Source organism: Leptonotus elevatus, chromosome 18 (genome assembly GCF_054856555.1).
Source record: "Leptonotus elevatus isolate MCC_2025b chromosome 18, RoL_Lele_1.0, whole genome shotgun sequence".
Lineage (NCBI taxonomy): Eukaryota > Metazoa > Chordata > Actinopteri > Syngnathiformes > Syngnathidae > Leptonotus > Leptonotus elevatus.
The window spans coordinates 3,258,375-3,280,901 of record NC_141256.1 but is presented as its reverse complement, the minus strand read 5'-3'; the positions used below and the strand labels follow the sequence as shown (position 1 = coordinate 3,280,901).

The 22,527-nt window shown below is 40.2% G+C and overlaps 1 protein-coding gene across 4 annotated transcripts; it reads left to right on the top strand.

Moving 5' to 3' along the window:
* Window positions 1-2,972: 2,972 nt before the first annotated feature.
* Window positions 2,973-19,487, top strand: LOC147158274 (uncharacterized). 4 transcript variants are annotated; one of them, XR_015090919.1, is made up of 4 exons: window positions 2,973-3,140; window positions 6,110-7,863; window positions 11,210-11,328; window positions 19,364-19,476. XR_015090919.1 is itself a non-coding variant. In XM_086061504.1 (2 exons), the coding sequence occupies exon 2, from the start codon at window positions 6,159-6,161 to the stop codon at window positions 7,356-7,358; it is 1,200 nt and encodes a 399-aa protein (XP_085917630.1). In that variant the 5' UTR covers window positions 2,973-3,140; window positions 6,110-6,158; the 3' UTR covers window positions 7,359-8,615. The 4 variants fall into 4 exon arrangements, 1 of the variants encoding a protein (XP_085917630.1); XR_015090918.1 differs by having other exon boundaries at window positions 11,206-11,328; XR_015090917.1 differs by lacking the exon at window positions 11,210-11,328 and having other exon boundaries at window positions 19,364-19,487.
* The last annotated feature ends 3,040 nt before the right edge of the window (window positions 19,488-22,527 follow it).

Below are 22,527 nucleotides of genomic sequence, written 5' to 3'. Positions count from 1 at the left end.
TCACGGAGATCTCAAACAGGTACATGACTACTATATCATGCATGACAGGATCTTGAAGTAATTTTATTTTATTTCTTAATGCATTACAGTTCCTGGCAGATGTTAACCCTTGAAGTGCCGACTAAGAACATCTCTCAAAGCCTGCACGTCTTCAACTCTAAATGAAACAGAACCTTGGTTTCATTAAATTGCCTCACAGGGAAAATATTCATCAAATCAACCCTCCTGTTTTTCATGCCAAATTTCCTAGACTAACCCCAATTGTTGACTGTTTTGAGATCTTCATCGAATCGCCAAAGAACCTGCTAGCCAGAGCTTGGTGCTACAGTAGCTACAAAAAAACATTGTACTGTTAAAGTATTTGTTGCTTGCAATCCATTGGGAAATGTCACATTTTTGGCTAGTTGTTGGGGTGGGAAGGTTTCTGAATCTGTTTTTATTGATTCCAAGTATTACATGCCTGGTGACCAGATACTTGGTTTATTTACCCTTCATGGGGACGTTGCTACTCGTTGCAGCTGTGAACTTTTGACTCCAGCGTTTATGAAGGGTAAGAAACAGCTACATGCCAGGGGAGTAGAGATATCAAGGAAAATTTCCTCCGAGAGGATGCATGTCGAACATGTTATATAAAATAGATTTAGAGTTCTGAAAGGTACACTGCCAATTCGATGTGTGCAGAGTTTGAAAGATGAAGCGCTGGGATGTACTTTATCGAATTGCGATAAGATTGTGCGAGTGTGTGCCATTTTGAGCAACATTGGGCCCCAGCATTGTATATGATGAACAGTAAATTAAGATCATCTTACAAATCATTGTGATGTATTCATCGTATTTGATTTTGGTCATTACAGGTTGAACACTGTAACCGCACAGCATTTCTCCTTAATATTTTTATTAGTTTCTTAGTCAAAATCTCATTTAATCTGTAGATTTTTAACTGTTCTCTTTTCTACTGATGTACTGAGGGACTCGAAAGGCGCTTCCAATTCAAATGTATTTTTATAGCTTGGAATCTGTCTTTTGATTGTTGCAGGAGATTCGTTTTTTTGTTTTTGTTTTTAATTTACATGAATAAAGTCTTATGACAGTAAATGGTACCTCATTTGTTTTATCAGCTATTTCTTTTCTCTTATTTGCAATGGAACATAAAACATGATATAAAGTAAGTATAAATCTAATTGCACAAAGATTAGTAAGTAAATAAAAAAACAGTGCAAACACCATAAACAATATTTACATGCTATGTAAGCAAAAAAAAATGCTTTACGGCAGTCTTGACAATACCATTTTCTTGCTTTTGGCAGCCTTTTAAGTTTCAAACACACCAGGTGAAACCTGCTGTCGCATGAGTCACGTCCCACCATAGGCCCTTCTTCTGAGGTGGTTTTACATACGCGATCAAGTGTCTGGCAGTGACTCGTGATCATTATAAGTCATTCTGAACGAGTTTTTATGAAAAAGATGCAAAACACAGCTGAAATATATTAATTTCGGGCAACGTTTGTCTAACGATGTTTACCTGCGCGTGCCCCCTTTTCAAAACGGCCAACACTTGATATGACGTCATGGTGACATCACGCCGACTGCGAGAATGCATCCCTTGACGGCCACCACCGTCCTGAAGAGGTAAGCGATTTTCTTGTTCTTTTTGGGCGGGGCGTATCCCGACTGCCGGACAACAATCATGAATGACGAGGAAAAATGCTAAAATGGCATTGCCACTGTTGTTTGGACCTGTCTTGCTTACCGCCTAATTTCCTATTTTTTTGCCTTTCATACAAATTGTGGCATGCTGTGACATATATGAAAATTTATCTGTAGGTCCTTTTCTGAATTAAGGAAACAGCCTTATAAGCAGGAAGGATAAAATAATTGAAAGAATTGAAATATAGCGAGTGTTTTTGGTTGTGCCCCAAAATTTCCGAGTAGAATTGCGATCGCTACGCACGCACGCACGCACGCACACACACACACACACAAGCAATAAAAGTTTACCCCCAACAACTGTCAAAGACATAAGACAACCAGATATGACAGCAGTGTTTCCCACACCATGTTAATACTTGGGCGGGCCACATAAGTAAATTGGCCACCACCCAAGAAGTTTTCAAGAAAATGTATTAAAAATATACACAACAGGATATACTACTGCATGTAACGTTAGTTCGCCGTCACTCACTTGTGGATCGTGAGGCTGAGAAGACGTAGTAACAGGACTGGGACCCACCTCCCGTCCAACACGCCTCCCATCCCCACTGCCGGAGTCCACCCACCCAAGTAGATTTGAAATCTGTGGGAAACACTGGACAGACAGGGCATATGGTGGTAAAGGAAGGATAGCTATTTGAAAGTGGAGAATGTCAGTGTCACTTTACCTCTGGATCAGGTCGGCTCAGGGGAGTTGTAGGGCGAAGACGGTGTTTCCACCCTACCCCACCCCCCCAAAGTGTGTTAGGTGCCCTATATGTCTATAAAAGTGTATTGTGCAAACCTAGTGCAGTGAGTTAAGAGGAGCGACCAGCGGGGCCCCCCCCCCAACCGGGTGGGGGCAGGAGGCGCACCCGCCCACCAAACCCCCATCCACCCCACCGGGACCCCGGCGGGCATATGGGACCAGCCCGGTGGGGCGATAGGGCTCGCCCCCCGGACACCAGGGAGAGCCCCTCAACGCAGCACCCCCCAAGAGACCCAGGGAATGGCCAAGACGCAGCCGCCACCCAGCAGCCAACAGAGGGGCAGACCCGCCCACGCCCAGCCAGGCGGGGAACAGCACTGTGAGTGGAATTTTACTGGTGACCCAGTGGTGACCCAGGGCAAATCAGGACACTTATGAAAGTTGTTATGTTCAACTGTTGTATAACTGTGATCATATGTTCCCTTGAAAACTGCAAATAAAAGAACCATAGGATAGGAGCGGCTAGGGACGTGGTGCGCTTTGACGCACAAAGGGATCAAAACAAGAAGGGAATGACCCATCGTCTGGAAGCAGGGACTGGCCCTCCTTGCTCTCAGGTGATGGGATAGTATAAGAGCTGGGGTTTTCCCACACTCTGGCAGAGTCTGCTGAGGGTTGTGCACGACGCCCAGCCTGCTGACGCTGATCTGCCGGGGTGTTTGGCTCTCCGCCGGTGTCAACGGTAAGAGAAACTGAATGTTATCTACGCGTCGGCATCATGTGTTAGGGTAGTTTATCGTAGGGATTGGCATATTGACACTGTGATCTAGCGATATCTACTGCTTGCTGTGGGTTCATATTAATAAAAGCAAATCATTGTAATTAAAGAAATCTTGTTCGCCTATCCTTCCGAACCTGAGAATTTCATAAAACATTTTGGCGTCACGAACAGGATATTGTAAATTTTAGTAACTAAAGAAGGACTACGAACAATGTTTCGAAAGAAAAAGAATGAAGCTGACTGTTCAAAAACCGAAAGCGCGAACCCAGAAGTGATTCCCGGTTGGGAAACAGAACCATGGAGCGCTGTCGCTACATGTCTGAGAGAGGGGGCTGGACGCCCTGAAGCATGGGAGGGACAGTTAGGGGATTGCAGCCAGTTGCAGGTTACGAAAACTTTGCAAGGGGTTGAAGTGAAGCCTAAGTCGCCGATGGGTGGGGTCCAACGGCGATTATGGGTTTGTGCCACGGCGTGGCGACATTGCGCTGAAAAATCCGCCGCACATCAGGGAGCTGCCCTGACGTTTAAGACATAGCTGGCGAAAGCGCAAACTGAGAAATTTCTTGCGGAAAATAAATGCAAGCTATTGGAAACGCAGAAAGAACAGCTGCAGAAAATATGTGAAAAAGCGGTGGCCCGTGTAAGCACGGTAAATCGCCACCAGAAAAGGAAAAAACCTAGGAAACCTGACACTGCCAAAGTTCGATCCTACGTTACTAAAGTTTTGGAGAACCCCGAACAGTGGGACCCAGAAACGTGGGATGGGAACATATGGGGGGACGACTATGCGGACGGCGGAAATTTTGATCCGTGGGGACCGCATTTAGGAGGAGATTTACAGTCCCGCCCGGTGGTGCGAAGGAAAAAATTGGAAACGATCCTGCCGCCCGTAAGGCGACAAGCACAAAATGCCGATGGAGAAAATGAATATGATGACAATGGACAGCCGTTGTGGGTGATGGTACCACAACCGCAGCCAGATCCGGTGTTAACTCGATCATTGGAAGATTATACATCAGAAGAAGTGTTACATCTGACGAGTAAATACCGACAGAAGCCCGATGAACCGTTAGATTTATGGTTATTGCGGCTATTGGGGGAAGGGGCACAGCAGACTGAGGTAGATGACCAAGATGCTAGTCGTTTCGCCGGATTGTCCCGGAATCCAGCCATTAATGCCGGGTATCGGCAATATTCCAGGGACATGGGTGATCAGACTGTGTCCGTAGCACTCCTTTATGCACTTGCAGTAAAAGAACAGCATCCAATGGCAGGGGATTGGCCCCCACTTGACATGCCCTGGCAGACGTTGAGAGAAGGGAAACAACGATTACTTCGAATGTGTCTGCGAGATGCATTAAGTGTAGATGCCATGGATGAGGTGCATCGTTTGCCTGTCCCTAAGACTGTCCAAGATGTGATGATCCGTACCTCGCCACCCCAATACAAGTCTCTGATACTAACCATTATGCTTGGAGATCCCTTCCGAGTCCTGCATGAAGTGCTCGGAATGATGGGGGAACTGGGAGCATTGGGGATGTGGGAGACAAGGGGACAGGAAGGAGCGAAGGGAGAGAGAGAGGCGGACCGTCGCCCTCCGCGACGCCCTGAACACAGCCGAGATTCAAGGGGAGGGCCCGGAAATGGACCATCCCGTAGGGATCTTTGGCAGGCTTTGATCAAAGCAGGAGTTCCAGGGACAGAAATTGATGGGTTGCCAACCGCTGAGCTGCGTGAACGTTGTAAGAAGCTCAATCTGAAAGTGAGTTGCTTATATAACCCCTTCATAGAACTACAAGGGATAAAAACCATGTTGACGGATTTGATTGCAGAGCGATGTCGTCCTGCCGCCACTGCACCCAGTGAGCCGGAGAGGGACACACCCTCAGAGGAGTCTGAGGAGGAGGAAGATGAAGACAGGGAGTACCGGGTAGCTCGGGCAAATAGGAAAAAGAACAAGAAAGGAAAGAATAAGGACAAAAGAAAATCCCGCCTGTATCCCGATTTGGAGGGATACTAGGATGAGGGTCAAACCCCGTCCACATATATAAGGTCAGCACGAGAAAATTCTAATTGGTCATTTACTGATGTGCGACCTCATGTATAGTTGAAAATGTATTGGGAAAACTCAGTACAGGGGGTCATGGCCTTAGTGGACCCAGGGGCGGAGGCCACGTTGATACATGGTAATCCTCACAAATTCAAAGGACCCATAGTATCGATGACTGGATTGGGATTGAAATGCCCTGCAGGAATGTATGGACATATTCTACCTCGATCCGGGTTGTCTTTGAAAGGAATCACCATTCTAGCCGGGGTAATCGATGCAGATTATCAAGGGGAATTAGGCGTGGTAATGTTCAATCTGACCCAAGAACCATTTCCGGTGAAAATAGGAGATAAAGTGGCACAGTTAGTAATCAAACCATGTGATTACCAAAGGGTGGTCGAAATTGACCGACCCACAGAAATTACAGCTAGAGGGGAAAAAGGGTTTGGGTCTACAGACCAACCAGGAGCTAAGGCAGGGGTGGGCACACTCGGTCCTCGAGGGCCGGAGTCCTGCATGTTTTGGAGGTTTCCCTTCTCCAACACAGCTGATATATGATCAGCTCATCAGCAAGCTCTGCATAAGCTTGGTAACAATCCTGTTGATTGGAATCAGCTGCGTTGCAGCAAGGAAACCTCCAAAACCTGCAGGACGCCGGCCCTCGAGGACCGAGTTTGCCCACCACTGAGCTAAGGTATGGGTAAGGCGGGCACATGGACCTCCAAGAGCAGCGGAGGTTATTGCCCAAGGCACTAATCAGGTGGTGACTATCCTGTATCCAGGAGAAACAAAATGGGTGAATGTACCAGTACATACATTGTATTTGAGAGAAAATTAATCATGTTGTGTCTAGATGTGTGTGCTAATCCTGTAATTACAGATTCTAATGTGGAAAAGACTGGTGGGAGAAAAGTCGCCATCAGCCCACAATGGCCGAAGGAAACGAGCATGGTATGACACCCTGCTCGGTGGAACTGGAACAGTCCTTGGACGTGGAAACCATAGGAGTATGGTTACCCTCCACAGTAGAGCTCCACGGACAAGGAGCAAAGCTGTTCTTGGAACAACTGAAATGGGACTTGATGATGTGGACCGCCACCGAGGAGGTTTTGGTAAACCTCACACGAACTCTGAACATGACCATTTGTAGTCTAAAGACTTTGGACATGCGTCTTCAACGAGAACGTTTCATAAGAGCAGTCACTTCGGTCAACCATCAAGAATGGCGACGCCTATGGAACATCTCCAAGGATCTGTGGCTACAGGTCCATCCTGAGGTCACTCAGTGTAATGAGACTGCATGTACGGGTCGATGGTTGCAAATGAATGTTACAAAACCAATAATTGTATGTCGGTATCATGTATTACCTGTAATCACAAGTACCGGGTATTGGTTTTTAAGACCTCAAGGAGATTGGTTTAGCCCACAAACTAATCATACTTATGACTTGCGCGGATGTGAAAATGCAGATGGAGGAATTGCTTGCCTACAACAGGAAGTATATCAAGAAGCATGCTTAACTCAAGACAAGGCATTATGTGATTGGCATGTAGAACAACCTTCTGATTTGCTGTACCAAGTTGGACCTCACACTCTTTGTATAGCAACCAGTCACAGCCATCCACAATTGCCTGAGATACCGTTTTCGGGATGTTTAAAAGGGGTACATCTCTGGACCTGCAAAAACCAGACCTATAGGTTAACAAATTATACCAGTGTGCATCGCCTGAACAAGGTTCAATGGCAAGTGTTGCAGATGCCCTGGACAGTTTCATTGGAGAGGTTCAAATGCGCATTGAATCAATCCACAGAACTGAGGAAATTGGTAGAACAGTTCCGGTCTAACGTCTCCAGGTTAGGGATTACCACCTTGTTAACCCAAGCAGAGGTATTGCATGCAGCCAGAAAGATTGAGCAAGATTCGGCTCATCACTGGTGGGATATATTCTCGGGAATGTCAGTAACAGCTAGACAATACTTTGTTCCTCCACTGCTGGTGTTGATTGCAATAATTGCTTCGCTGACTATGTGTAATGTGTGCGTGTTCTTGTATGTTCGCCGGGTAAAACGCGCCTTGTCTAGGCGTATGACATCACTTGCTTTCTCATTAGAATCACAATCCATGTAAGACAAGGATCATGGGGAAGACATTAAATCATCATTATTTGGTTTTCTTCGAAGGATATGGGTTGCAGTGGATTGTGGATCTTCTGACAGCACCCGACATCGGTAATGGGTTCGTTAATTGATTTGCCTGGGTCAAAGGGTGGAATGTGAGTGGAATTTTACTGGTGACCCAGTGGTGACCCAGGGCAAATCAGGACACTTATGAAAGTTAATTTCAACTGTTGTATAACTGTGATCATATGTTCCCTTAAAAACTGCAAATAAAAGAACCATAGGATAGGAGCGGCTAGGGACGTGGTGCGCTTTGACGCACAAAGGGATCAAAACAAGAAGGGAATGACCCATCATCTGGAAGCAGGGACTGGCCCTCCTTGCTCTCAGGTGATGGGATAGTATAAGAGCTGGGGTTTTCCCACACTCTGGCAGAGTCTGCTGAGGGTTGTGCACGACGCCCAGCCTGCTGACGCTGATCTGCCGGGGTGTTTGGCTCTCCGCCCGTGTCAACGGTAAGAGAAACTGAATGTTATCTACGCGTCGGCATCATGTGTTAGGGTAGTTTATCGTAGGGATTGGCATATTGACACTGTGATCTAGCGATATCTACTGCTTGCTGTGGGTTCATATTAATAAAAGCAAATCATTGTAATTAAAGAAATCTTGTTCGCCTATCCTTCCGAACCTGAGAATTTCATAAAACATTTCACCTATAGAATTAACCCACTGGCATGCAGTGAATCCGAATATTAACCCTTAGTGCCCATTGGAGGTGAATCTGCTCGATCCTGTTGGCAGAAGCTGGGTTCCTGACTATAAAAACACAACCATTAGTTACAAATTGCCAAATACAGAAACATCAATGTAAGTTATCACGATGCGGTGGCTCTCGCTAACAGGCAGAATTAAGTAACCAGGTTTAGGTTAAAAAATTCTATATACGTAGACCATGTTTCTTTAAATTTTGATATTTGGTTTTTATTTGAGGCAAGATTTTTTTTCCATTAAAATGTGATTTATGAGGAGGTTAGACCATTGGTCGATATTTAGAGTTTGTTTATTTTTCCAGTTAACAAGAACAGGTTTTTTTGCGATAGTTGCGATAGTAAGGGCTACAAGTGTAGATTGAAATTGTTTGTGGTAAGTCAGTTGTTAAGTCACCTAGCAAACACAAGTTTGGAGAGAACGGTATCCTACAATCCAAGACAGCGGAAAGTTTTTCTAAGACTTTAGTCCAGAAATACATAACCGGAGTACATAACCATAAAGCATGAAAATAAGTGTCTGTAGTGTTTTGTAAACACTGGAGACAAATGTCGGAGTCTGAGAGTCCCATTTTCTTCATCATATATTGAGTAATGTATGTTCTATGAATAATTTTATATTGGATAAGTTGTAAATTTGTGTGTTTTGTCATTTTAAAAACGTTTTCACAAACTTGAATCCAAAAGTCAGATTCCAGAGTTATAGACAAGTCTGTTTCCCATTTCGAGATGGGTAAAGACGTTTTATCAGTATATGAAAGTAACTTGGGGTTGGTGAAGAATTCTGGTTGGTGGCCCGGTGGGTGGTGTCTGGCCGGTGCTGGATTTCACTTTCCTTTGTTTTCTTTGGTCCCCTCGGGTCTCCTGACGGCGGTGTTCGGTTTAGGTGAACGGTATGGGATCTTTTTCTAATAGGTTTTTGGTGAGCTAACGAATACACACACACACACTCGCACGCACGCACGCACGCACGCACGCACGCACATACACATTCTCACCCACATACAAAAAAAAAAAAAAGCAATGATGATGACATTACCGAATGAACAATACTTAGCTCTTTTTGAGAAAAAAAGAAAAAAAGTATATGATGAAAGTAACATATATTTTTGAGAGTTTTTTTTGTTGTTGTCGGAGAAAGCTTGGTAATATCTTTAGCTCAAACAGGCGGTTGGAGCGTACCCCGAAGTGTTGGAATTTGTTTCTTTATCATACTTTTAACTTGCAGATAATGTAAAACATTTCCGTTTTTTATTTTGTATTTTTGGAGCAAGGATGTATATGATATAAACATATTATCTGAGAAGAGATGGTGGAGATGTGTAATTCCTTTCTGCTCCCACACACCCAAATAAAACGATTGTTTGTTAAGTTGAAAGTCGGGGTTATGCCATAGGGGAGAAAGCCCGCAGGGCTCCACTTGGGCTTTTGTCATTTCTAGTGTCTTCCACCAGGCAGTCAGGGTGGCGGAAATCATTGTTTTTTAAAACAATTGTGTCGCTTAATCGATGTTGTAATGAAGAGTAAATCTAGAAGTCTGAGGTTATTACAATCCTTCTGTTCTAGTTCCAGCCAACAGTTAGTATCTCTGTTGGGTTGTGCCCATAAAATGATATATTGCAGCTGGTTAGCTATATAGTAGTGCATAACATTTGGTGCCTCTAGACCTCCTTTGGATTTATTTTTCTGAAGAGTAGATAGACTAATCTTTGCTTTTTTTGTATTCCAGTAAAATTTTGTTACGGCTGAGTCCAACAACTGGAAACAATTAGCCGTAGGTTTAAATGGAATCATTGAGAAAAAAATAGTTTATTTTGGGTAAAACTTTCATTTTAATGGTGGCAATTCGTCCTATTAGAGAAATAAGAAGATTATTCCAGCGCTCCAAGTCACTATAAATGCTATCCAGAAGTGGAGTAAAGTTTAAATGAATTAAATCAATTAATTTGGGTGAGATTTTTATGCCTAAGTATTTTAGTATCGCTAGTTTGCTTGCTAAACAGGCTTTTAGGTCTCGGTAGGCGCTGAGGTATGTGTTTTGTGTGGGTTGTAAAAATGAAATCCAGTCTGGTATATCAGTGGTGTCCCTACAAGGTCACACAAATTGATTTTTTAAAAACTTTTATTTACCTTAAATACCGGGTGATGCACACAAACAGTGCCGCATACAGTAAGTAACACAGTAGCATCCCAGAACCTCTGTCTCTCTAATATTCTGTATGAGGGCAGCCTTGGTCATTTCATTGGTTCACTGTGACGAGACTTGAAGCTCTGTCAGTAAAAATTCATATGCAAACTATTAAAAAATATTAAATAAATAATTAAAAGACGCAGGGTTCAAAGCATGGGGAAAACGTAGCGGCTTGTATTTTTACAATACACGAGGATATAAATACCTGCATGTTATATAAATACACATTAGCCTATGTCAAAATACGAAATGTTACCTATAAATAAGTATATCTAAATTGTATACAGTAATTTCTGGCCTATAAGGACTATAAGCCGTGCTAGATAAATTTGGGGAATGCTCGAGTTTGTTACACATATAAGCCGCACCCGATTGTAACCCGCAGGTGTTTTAATGTTACCGCAGTGGGGCTTCCCGCTACTTTCTTTCCGTAATGAGGGTGCAAATTGTCTCGCTTTTGTTCTGTCTCTCCTACTGTATTTGGGTTCACTTGGTTTGTTTTGCTCTGCCCGACGTTCTTGCGCTTCCTTTATAGTGTGCCCCCTTGTGATCTGATGGACAAGCCGCACCTTTGTATTAGCCGCACGTTTGAATGCAAGTGAAAAATGTATTGGCTTATAGTCCAGAAATTACTGTATATAAATTAAATCTAAATGTTTAATACTAATGCTGCATTCACACCAAAACCGGGGGGAGGCGTTTCGGCCGCGCGTTTGCATTGTAGTCAATGTACTTTGCGCAAACTGGAACTAAAGTGCGTGAGGCGGCGCGGAGGACGCGTTTGGAGCGCTGGGACGCGGTGCGGCGCAGTGAAATCCGCACATTCATGACAAAAATCCGCACACTTGCATGTTTGCCAAAGTTGGAAAATTTGAACTTTTTTCGCATTTCGCCTCGAGGTAGCCAATCGGCTTCGAGTACCGGCTACGTCACACACAGGATCCTGTCTGTTGTCATCCAGAGTGCAACAACACGGCCAACCGGGACGTAATGGTGAGCAAGGAAGTAGCATACAAGTGCTGGTAAGTGTATTTACTTGCTGTTAAACTGTATCAGCAGTGTTTATCATCCTTGCCAAAGTTATTTAGCGCTACTGCCGGCCGCCGGATTGCCACTAAAAAAGCGGAAGTGCTATCACGTACCTCAAAAACCTCTGGCTGCTAGAGAAAATAGTGCCCCAGCTGTATAGTCCCGGGAAAAAAGTAGTAGTAGTCGGCACCAAGGGACACGCCTCCTCCTCTCCGGTGTGCGCGAATGCATGAATGAGCGGAAATTGTTCTAAAAAAACTCTAGCGAAGGAAGCGTTCCAGATCGCCGTGTCGGTTTTGGTGTGAATGTAGCATAATGTTTCGGGTGGCCTCTTTTGGGTGAACTCTTCGGATTATAGTGATAATATCTAGTGCACCTGCATTATCAAATTTGGAAAAAGGAGACCCTTTTAAATATATTTAACTATTAGATTTTGTTTAACTGTTATTGGGGGAATGCTGTTGTTTCTAACCTTTATTATTTCAGGCACTTATTATTCCTCTCACTTTTTTTTTTTAAACCACTGATTGTCACACCCACCACCTAAGTGGGGCGAAATTCATTCTCCGCATTTGACCCATCCCCGAGGGAGCGGTGAGCAGCCGCAGGAGCTGCACTCGGGAATCAATCATTTGGTGATCTAACCCCCCAATTCCAACCCTTAATGCTGAGTGTCCAGCAGGGAGGCAAACGGGTCCCATTTTTACAGTCTTTGGTATGACTGGGCCAAGGATAGAACCCACAACCTCCCAGTCTCAGGGCCGACACTCTACCACTAGACACTGAGCTGACCATGCAATAGCTCCCACATAATATTTCCGATTTACACCGTTCAAATTTCGCCTCCCGGGTTTTATATCGTCTGATTCCACATTACTTCCAAGCATTCGCACAATTTAACGTTAAATATCAACTTTTCTCATTCATTTTTAATGGGACTGACACGCCCACTTTCATACATACAACTGACCATCATGACCAGCTGTCTGATACTGCTCAGTGGCGCAATTGGTACAGTGCATTAAAGGTCGCAGGTTCAAATTCCACCTCCGACTGTACATTGCAAACATATCCATGGCCATTATGCTAAATGATGTACATGCTTACCAACTGACTATCATATCAGGAAATTGATTATAATTTCACTGAAATAATTTAAGCGCATGCATTCAAATCTTAGCATTCAGCTTTTCAGTATTCCCACGCAATTTCTGTAGAAATTGCACTTTGTCTAGTTATATATGTACATTTAGTTAACATTTGATACAGTGTATATTTTAACGTTTAGATGTAACGTTTAATATTTGGGTTTAACAATTTAAATTGACAAATACTTTTGTAAATGTGGAGTAAGGACTTGATGATGTAATGCTGTGACAAAAATAGAGGACACTGAATATCAGTGTTCAAAGACATTTATCCAGAGTCACATGTCCAAAACTTAAAATGATGTGTTGAGAATGATGTCACAAGGCTTTGTAGTTATAAACAGTCAGTTAATTAAAAAGGGGTGACTCAAGTCTTATGCCTACTTTTAGTCCATCCATTTTCTGTAATACTATAGTTTAAGTAGAGTCTGGTCAAGACAATTTGAATAGTCAACTGAAGATATCTCAAGGCAAGCAAGTCTTGTGATTAGCGTGTGAAAATGTGTGCAAGAACAACAGCAGACTATGAAGAAGAACTTCGTCAAACAAAAGAAGAGAAAAAACGTCAACTACAGGGAGTTGTTTACAAGCAGCCTCGAATTCGGTTACATAGAGCAGGTTTGTTCACTTCGTATGCTCGCATAGTTTCATTTCTTAACAATAGTCCTTACGTAATGTGTGAGAGAAATTGACTTGAACAATGAGCCGAAAGTTTATGCTTACCATTTATCTTTATTCACCGTAATGAAGACACACTTGTTATCATTTAATTTTTAATAGTTTCTTTGCACATCATTAGTATACAGTAATAGCCTTACTGTCACAATATCAATAAAAAATACCAAATGTACTTGGTAAAAAAATTGCGTCTGTGTAGGTCATGGTAAAAGATTGAATCAAAGCTACTGGAATGTTGAATTTGGGGTGCGTGCCTGCCCACCGTTCACTTTTACTCTTTTTATTTTTATTTTTCAATTTTATTTCGAACATGTATATAAAGAAAAAACAGACTGATTACAAAAGTACATGTGCAAAGACAAAATATACAAAACATATACAACAACAAACACAACATTAAAGCAACAAAAGCAACATAAGAAAACATAAAAACATATTTTCAATGTTGCCTAGCCAATTATGTCTGGCTTTATACACCAATTGTACAGTATTGAGTTCCACAAGATCAAATAATTTTACGGTTTTAGATAAATATAATAATAATTTAAATATGGTAATATTAGAGAGCAGTACAGAATGGGTAATGATTTCTGGTTGAGAAAATGTTTGAATTTTGTCAGAATGGAGATGCTTTTAGAAAGTTTGGATCCAATATATTTAATGTGTGGTTTCCAGCAGATTTTATTATCAACAATTACCCCCAGGAATTTTATCTCATTTTCTATCTACACATTCAATTTGCAATCTTGCACAGTTCCATATTTTAACATTACCAAACACAACTAATTTTGTCTTGTTTAAATTTATTGATAACTTGTTTTTATCAAGCCATGTTTTTACTTTCTTAAATTCGGAGGTAATTGTATTCAAAATAAGCTGCACATTTTCTTACTAGAAACTAATATATTGTGTCATCTGCAAATAACACAAACTTCAATAAATGAGACGCATTGCACAAATCATTAATATACAATATAAACAGTTTTGGCCCCAACACTTACCCCTGGGGGACACCACAAATCATGTCCAAACATTTTGATTTAAATTCCCCCCAACTCCACAAACTTTTGTCTTTCTTGTAAATAACTTCTGATCCAATTCAAGGCTGTATCTCTAATACCATAACGCTCCAATTTACTAATCAATATATCATGGTTTATAGTATCAAATGCTTTTTTGCAGATTAGCGAACAGTCCTATTGTAAGTTTCTTTTTCTCTATGAAATCAGTAATTTCTTCAGTAAGCTCTGTTACAGCTAGTGCAGTTGACCGTTTTGTTCTAAATCCATATTATCAGAATGTATTTTATGTTTTTCTATGAATTTATCTAACCTGTTTTTGAAAAGTTTTTATAGAATTTTGGAGAATTTTGGTAGTAGGGAGGCCTGTAATTTGTGAACTTGTATTCGTCCCCAGATTTGTAGATTGGAATAATTTTTGCAGTTTTCATTTTATTCATATATCAAATTGCCAAGTGTGAAATGATAAGTTGGCGATGTACGTAAGTGGTTTAGAAATTCCCATAACTACCTTTTTCACAGTTTTCATATCAAGTTTATCACAATCAGTAGATGTTTTTATCTTTACAATTATTAACAATATTAATTACTTCTTTTTCTTTGACAGGACTGAGAAACATTGAACTTATTTCAATTATTTTGGTGTGTGTATTGTTTGCTGTGTCAGGATCAGGATTTATTTTTTGCTAGATTTGGTCCCACATTTGTAAAAAAAAAAAAAAATCTGTTGAACTTGTCAACAACATCCAACATATTGTTGATGTGTATGCCTTTTTTTTTTTTTTTCTTTTTTTTTAAATAAAATTGTGTGGATAGTTATTCTTTCTGGTGCCATTCCTAATCACATCATTAAATATATTCCAAATACCTTTAATGTTGTTTCTATTATTTTCTAGTAATTTTGTATAATATTCTCTTTTACGTATTCTCATAATACTAGCCAATTTATTCTATCTATATCTTTTTCTTTGTATACTAAATTCCAGTCCTGATTCAGCAAATCATTTTTAAAAGCCTCATTGGCTTCCTCAGTCCTGACTCGTCTGTATTGTGTTGTTATCCTGATTATTTTTAGTGTATTTGCAATCATATATTGTGAATATAGGCAAGTGGTCACTAATGTCATTTATCAATACTCCACTTATCATATTGGTATCCATGACATTAGTGAGTATGTTATCTATTAATGTTGCACAGTGAGTAGTGATTCTGCTAGGTCTGGTAATTCTGGGAAAGAGGTTGAGGCTATATACTGTATTAATAAACTCTTCGGTCACTTTGTGATTGTTTGGGTTAAAACAAATCAATATTGTAGTCACCACAAATGAACACATCATTTTTCTTAGTTTCTGTGTAATTTTTTTCCGTCCAGCTTTTAAATATATCAATATTGGAGCCTGGGGTTCTATATATACAACTTTCTTTTTTCCATTTTTATTTCTATTGTGACACATTCCAACACATTATCCACCACCAATGTCATCCTTTCTACTAACTTAAATTTACATTTCTTATCCAAATATAAAGCCAGCCCACCTCCATTCTTATTTACTTTGTTCTTGTGAATCATTTCATACCCTTCCAATTCAAAATCCATACCTCTCTCATCCTTCATCCAAGTTTCTGTTACTGCAATTATATTGAAAGAATGTATAAACTGGCTTAAGTATTGTTTCATGTTATGGAAATTAGCATACAAGCTTCTACTGTTAAAATGGATCATTGAAATTGTGTGCACAGAGTCCACAGTATTGTTGTATTGGTCTTCTGTGTAATACTTGCAGCTATTGTTGAAGTTATGGTAAAAGTTGTTTACTGGATCAATATCATTTTCCAAGTCATGTGAATAGTGTTCAGTGTATTGAAAGGTATTTATTTCCAGTTTATTATGTTCCACCAGTCTTTGTGTTAAACAACTAGTCCAGGAATGTGATTTGTTTATTGTCATGCGAAGTGTAAGTGATTTGAAATTACCTTGTTGGAGTCCTCACATGATTAGTTGACAATGAGTGGTTTCGGTGTGCTGGCGCGGGGGTGAATAATCAGTTTATCTTGTCGCAGGTAAGCAATGCCTCCTCTCTCTCTGGCTGCTCTCAACTCAGGCATCAGTTCCCTGCTCTTCCTTCGGACGGCCTCTGTATAATCCTCATTGATGTAAATCCTCGATCATTTGAGAAGCTTGTTGTAGTATATTTGCTCGAACTTTAAACCTTAGTAGCTTTACAACTACAGGCCAAGTTGGTCTTTCTCCTTCAAATTTTCCCGTGCGGTGAGCTTAAAACCTTTTAAAGTTTTTCCTCTATTCCAGCCCAAGTTTCTCCTGGTGTCTCAGGGATCCTCTATCAAACACCCAAGTTGTTCCTTCTTGATTGTCTTTCCAAATATTCAATTTTGTCTGTGATAACCAGCAGACTCACAGACTTTGAGAACATTAGTTTGTATTGATTTGCAGTACTCATCTTGTTTTTTAATGTCCGCTTTTAACTCATTTGTTCCCAAAAACGTGAATGTTCTATTTTAAATGTTTTTTGAGTGTCCCAATGACATATTTATACGTTTTTATGCTAGAGCACACAGAAGGCTTTGATGCAGCCTCTCAACTGTATAGCACGGTTGAAGAAATGGTAGTGATTACACAAACGGCCAGCAGGTGGCAGCAGAGCAAAGGAGATCATCCAGGACCATGTTGAAAAAAAACTCAAATTACTCACAATTCTAAATAGATTTGTGAATAATGATGAAACATAGCTATATTCTAATGCTAAATGCTGCAAAACGGAAAAAGATAGAAATATACTTTTTTTCCTGATGAAAGAATAGACTTTAATCTTTCCATGTTTTTATAGCAATTGAACACAATATTCTGCGGGCCTTGCAAAATCAGTCAAAATCCAGTAAAATGGCAGTTAAGGGGATTGCTTCTGTGAAAATGGCTGGGAGTGAATGAGTTAAATCATCCACCTCCTTTTGCGTATATTGAAGACTTGTTTTAATTTCCTGTAATTCCTTTGTAAATGCATCCAGTCTATTGTTTATTGAGTCTATGATTGTTAAAAACAAAACATTTAAAGTTATCCTGTTGTTGCCGGAGAAGTGTCATGAAGTGTCTTTTTGTTTCTGTAGCAGTTCATTTACCTGATTTAGCGAGACAAATTCTTCATCTGCTTTCATATCCGTTTTTGTGTCCGCTTTTTCAGCGGCATTTTTGTTGCTCCTGTCAGTTTGTTTTGCCGACCAGCTCTTACCATCTCACGTTCACTCTCTTGCTCGTGCCGTGCCGGTGTCGGTACCAGATGTGATCGGGCTACCAGATTGTATCGGGCTCGCCTAGCGATGGCGTCACGGTACAGGATTGGCTGGAGATGATCCGTTTACAATTGTTCAAAAGTTATTTGAAAAAAAAAAATCCGGTTGACGTCAAAACATTGGAAAGAAAATATTAAAGATGTCATTTAAATAAGAAAATGTATGGACTAAAACGTAACGTAAATAAACCTAAGAATATAAAAGCAGGATACTTGAAGATTTAATAAAATAAAATAGATTGAAGCGTCGTCGTGCTTGCCGATGACATCAGTGCAGCAGCGCTAACGAAATGCGCGATTCAGACGTGTTCATTTCGGTTTGGTTTTGTTTTTGAGCAGTTCACAAATCACAATACATTACAAAAATTGTCTTAATGATAATAGGATCACATTTGCAATCTAAACTGACAATATTTGTCACATCTCGGGCAATTATCATTTATTCAATCTATTTTATTATTTATTCAATATATCTTGCTTTTATATTCTTAGGTTTATTTTCGTTTTTACAATTTCAGCCCGTACATTTTGTTATCTAAATTTTATCTTTAATATTTTCTTTCCAATGTTTGTCGTCAATGGGCTCTTTGCACAAATCCATTACTTCCTGAATTCAATACCACTCCTTCATTTCCTGTCTTTCATGATTGGACAAACTGATTAATCCAGGTGTGTCTGGCTATAGTCATCGTGGTTACTGAGGTCAGGCACACCTGGATTAATCAATTTGTCCAATCATGAAAGACAGGAAATGAAGGAGGGGTACTGAGTTCAGGAAGTAGTGGATTTGTGCAAAGAGCCCATTGGATAATTTCTAGCCATTCCTGTAGCATGACATGTTCGTTAGGCGACCCCAATACAATCTGGCAGGCCGATCACCGACACCGGCCTGCGTGCTTCGTGTCACTCGTGCGGGCCAACTTCTCGCTCCCCGCCCGTCCTCATGCTGCTTCTGGTTGTTACCCAGCATCCAAGATCAGGATCCAGAACTTGCTGGCAGTCGTCGGGAGAAACCCCAGACGAAGTTCCACGATGTCTACGTGGCGGCAGCTTGAGCGTGGCAGCGTAAATAAAATGAATACTTTTACAGTACTTTGATCAATTTCCCCTGACCGGCTTCCTTACTTGTGACTACAAAATATGTGGTATGAATACCCGTCTTGTATAAAGTACCTCAAAGTGATTTTTTTCAGTTAAAGGAAATTAATTGTGTCAATGCACATTCATACTTACGTTATTCGGATTCTTTAGTAGTTGTTTTTTTCTTTTTAATTCTCCTCACTTTTTTAAAAAAAATATCTTTATTCAACTCCCGCATACAACATCCGATTTTCAGCGTTCCAATTTCAACTTACTCCAAAAATGTACGCCAACCGGGACCTTATTTTTCCATTTCCACGTAAGTACAGTTTTTGCAAAATTTAACGTTTAGTATAAAAAATGTCCCCTTTCGTTTTCAAATATGTAAAAAAAAAAGAACAGATTTTGATAACAATTTTAATACTATGATGATGAACTTTGAACAAAGGGGATATTTAAAAAAAATATTCTCAACGATGCTGTCACCAAAATAAAATGTAAATCTTCTCAGGGGAGACTCCACTAGAAAGTCAAGTAATAATTGTACTATTTTCTCTACTGTCAATTTAAAAGGTGCTAATTTTTTTTTAAAGAAAATTATAACCAAACATTGCCATATTTTAAAATCTGACCCGCATTTAAGTGACATTTGTGAGGACTGCACTTTTTGGATGTGCGTTCCCCCCAGAAACATGAGGGTGGGAAATCTATAAACAATACACAACATCAAAGTTACACATGAGACTTGACAGAGCGAAGTTGAATAAACCATGTGTGTTTGTTTCCTTTGTATTTTAGACGTCAACGAAGGTAGTCCTGAGCAGCAGAAGCCTGAGCCCCATCACATTAAAGAGGAAGAGGAGCTAGTGGTGCCCTGCATTAACGTGGAACCAGAGACCCCCCATATAAAGGAGGAGGAGGAGGAGGAGGAGGAGGAGGAGGAGGAGGAGGAGGAGGAGGAGGAGGAGGAGGAGCTAGAGCTCGTACACGTTAAATAGGTCAATGAAGCCTTAAATTTTCAAGAGTCTTTGACTCTTTTTTGGTAAATAAAATACAGAACTTCAATCAATGATTGTGTTTAATATCAATCCTATTTAGGCACCTACTGTAACTACAAGCATGTTAGGTAGATTCGATTTTGAGATTAAAGTTGTTGGGGGGTTTGGATGGAAGGGGGGTGGGGCCGATTTTTTGTTTTGTCTTGAAAAATAGAACTTAATTGTCACAATATTAGGGCTTTATAAAAGAGATAATTCTACTTAGTACTGGTAATACAAATGCTTAATACCAATACTTCTGAAGGTCTTCTTCCTTTGAGATTGATGATCTTAGAAACAGTAGCAGTGTATTTTTATTTATTTTTTAATTATTTTTTAAATAAAAGATCTTCCAAAAATCAAAAGCTTCTAATTTGTCCTCAACTCCTCCGCCTCCTTTTCTCCTCAGCTATTTTAAGGCCTTTTCACACTGCACTTAGCAGAGCACAGTGCACCATCAACCACCCCATTTATTGTTTGTGCTGCCGAGGTGAGACGAAACGACAAATATGCTCAATTGGACTATATGGACAGCCAACTCGATACATATTTCCAGTGGGAAGGCCAGATTCTATGATAGTAAGTAACCGCTATCAACATATTAAAAGCTACTGCGGTGCTATGACCTCTTTCATTAAATATATGGTAACCTGCACTTGTGTCACCAGTTTATTCAGTAGGTGGGTCATTTTCAAGGCTGAAATGGCATCAAAAGCATTTGCTTTTCAAAGCTGAGGAGATAGCTCATTCAGCCAGTACTCCATTGTACTGCTATGATCGTCTACTGGATTTTGAATTTGATAACCAACGTTAAAAAAAAAAGGGTGAATCAGTACTGTGCGGTTTTTGACAAGAAATAGAACAATTGTCAAGGGAAAGACAGGAGATTGTCGCCTGATTTCACCCAGTCATAACATTTGTATTTGTTCTAAACACTTAACTGAAAGTAAGTTTTAACATTTAAGTGTTAAAAATACATGAAGTTAACTTACTACTGTATATACAGTACTATACTATACTGTATACGGTTACATAGCTCAATCTTCAATCGTTACCTTTTAGTTAGTACTCGCACAGATTTATAGAACATTTATATATTGTTCCTGTGGTACTATATTAAACCTGCATACACACATCATAAATGTAGGATTCTTTCATTACTAAAACAGCAGCTGCCTCCCACCATGCTAACTTGAGGCTAATGCTAGACAAAGTCAATATTGTTTTAGCTAAACTAAGCAAAGCTGTCAACTATTACCGGTCAGTCTTGGTATTTTTTATGCTTGTTTTCACACACAATTTGAAGGTGAGAGAATTGTTGCATTTTGTAAGGTTGTTATGATGGCCACTTTGTCATCATGTCGTAACTGGCAGACCAATGGAGGGACACCACCGTGTTGAATTTACCATTCTGGTTTAAATTGGTCGAAATGTGTGATTTTAGCATCTTTAACAATAGAAAATGGTAGCTTATAATAAAATATTGTCTAACCACATATGCTTCACCAAAGATTTCCATTGCTATTTTACCTCCAAACCAGTGGGAAAAGGTACCAGGCTACTAGTAGCTTCGCAACCAGTTTCAAATAAGGATACATGCGCCAGGGCCCAGGCCGTAGCCATCCTAGCAGGTGTTTTGTTTCTGTTTTATAAAATACACTCATCCGTTTTTTAACCGTCCGTCTATGTCCAGTTTCAAAATTGAATTTTCACTACATTTCTACTTGTTACTAGTGTAACAAACATGAATAACAGAGAGCGGTCCATGGGTGAAAAAACGAGCAGTTATATATAGGCCATAGCCAGAACAACCATTTGGAATGTCCGAGAAAGAAAAGAAACCAACCACCAAAGGTTTTTGTGACTTTTGGCTTGTCTTATCAATGGTTGCCGCAGCACAGTTGGCACCGTTTTTATGCCAGATTCCCTTTTTGATGATGCCACCTATTTACATTTTTTAAATCAGTCACAGATATGTATAGAAAAAAACAAGCAGCAGTTGATGGCAGTCTGCAGAAACATTGTGGGAGCTTAGACAGACGACTATTACTGACAGTAACAACCTCTAGAGGGCAGCAGAGAATCACAATCTACTGTTTTACATTAAGGCTTTTAAACAGAGACTTAACCGGAAGAAACAAAAATATAGGAGAATAATAAAGCAAAGGAACTTTTACCAAAAGTGATGAAAAGGCTTAAAACGATTTGAAATAAAGGATGAGCTCATGAGTCCAAACATACAAGCGTGTGAAACTCAATGGATGTAATGTAAGAGGGGTTCATTAATCATCATTGATGAAAAACATGATGGCAGCATTAGAAAGCACTCCGAGTCAATTCAAATAAAGATGCAGAAAGTGATCAGGAGATCTTTCATCATGCAGCAAAATAATGATGCCAAACCAACAAAGGGGTTCATCAGTGAAAGTAGTGGAAAATCCCCAGAACTTGCCAAAGCATCATTTTATCTGCTAGAGGAAACTAAAGGTAGTAACCCCCTAAAACCAGGGGTGTCAAACTCATATTAGCTCAGGGGTCGCATGGAGGAAGATATATTACCAAGTAGGCCGGATCGGTAAAATAATGGTGTATACCTTAAAAACAATTGCCGTCAATTATACACAGATGTTCGCTATTTGTGGGACAGCCCTAAATTACGGAGCTCAACTGTAATTATATTGTTCCAAAAAATAGCACAAATGCAAATGAACGCGGCAACACTTTGCCCCTTATGAGTTCCAGATGTGTTAAATCTACCTGTTTTGCATTTATATTGTTCCCAGAATGCATTGTGTGGCACAGTTAATGAAGTTATAAGGACGTTAATCTTTGTCATATGTGTTTATGTTACCAGTAATTGCATTTGTGGCGTATTTAACATGTCTATGATTAAAAAAACAAAACTTTTTTTTAATAAACCGTAAC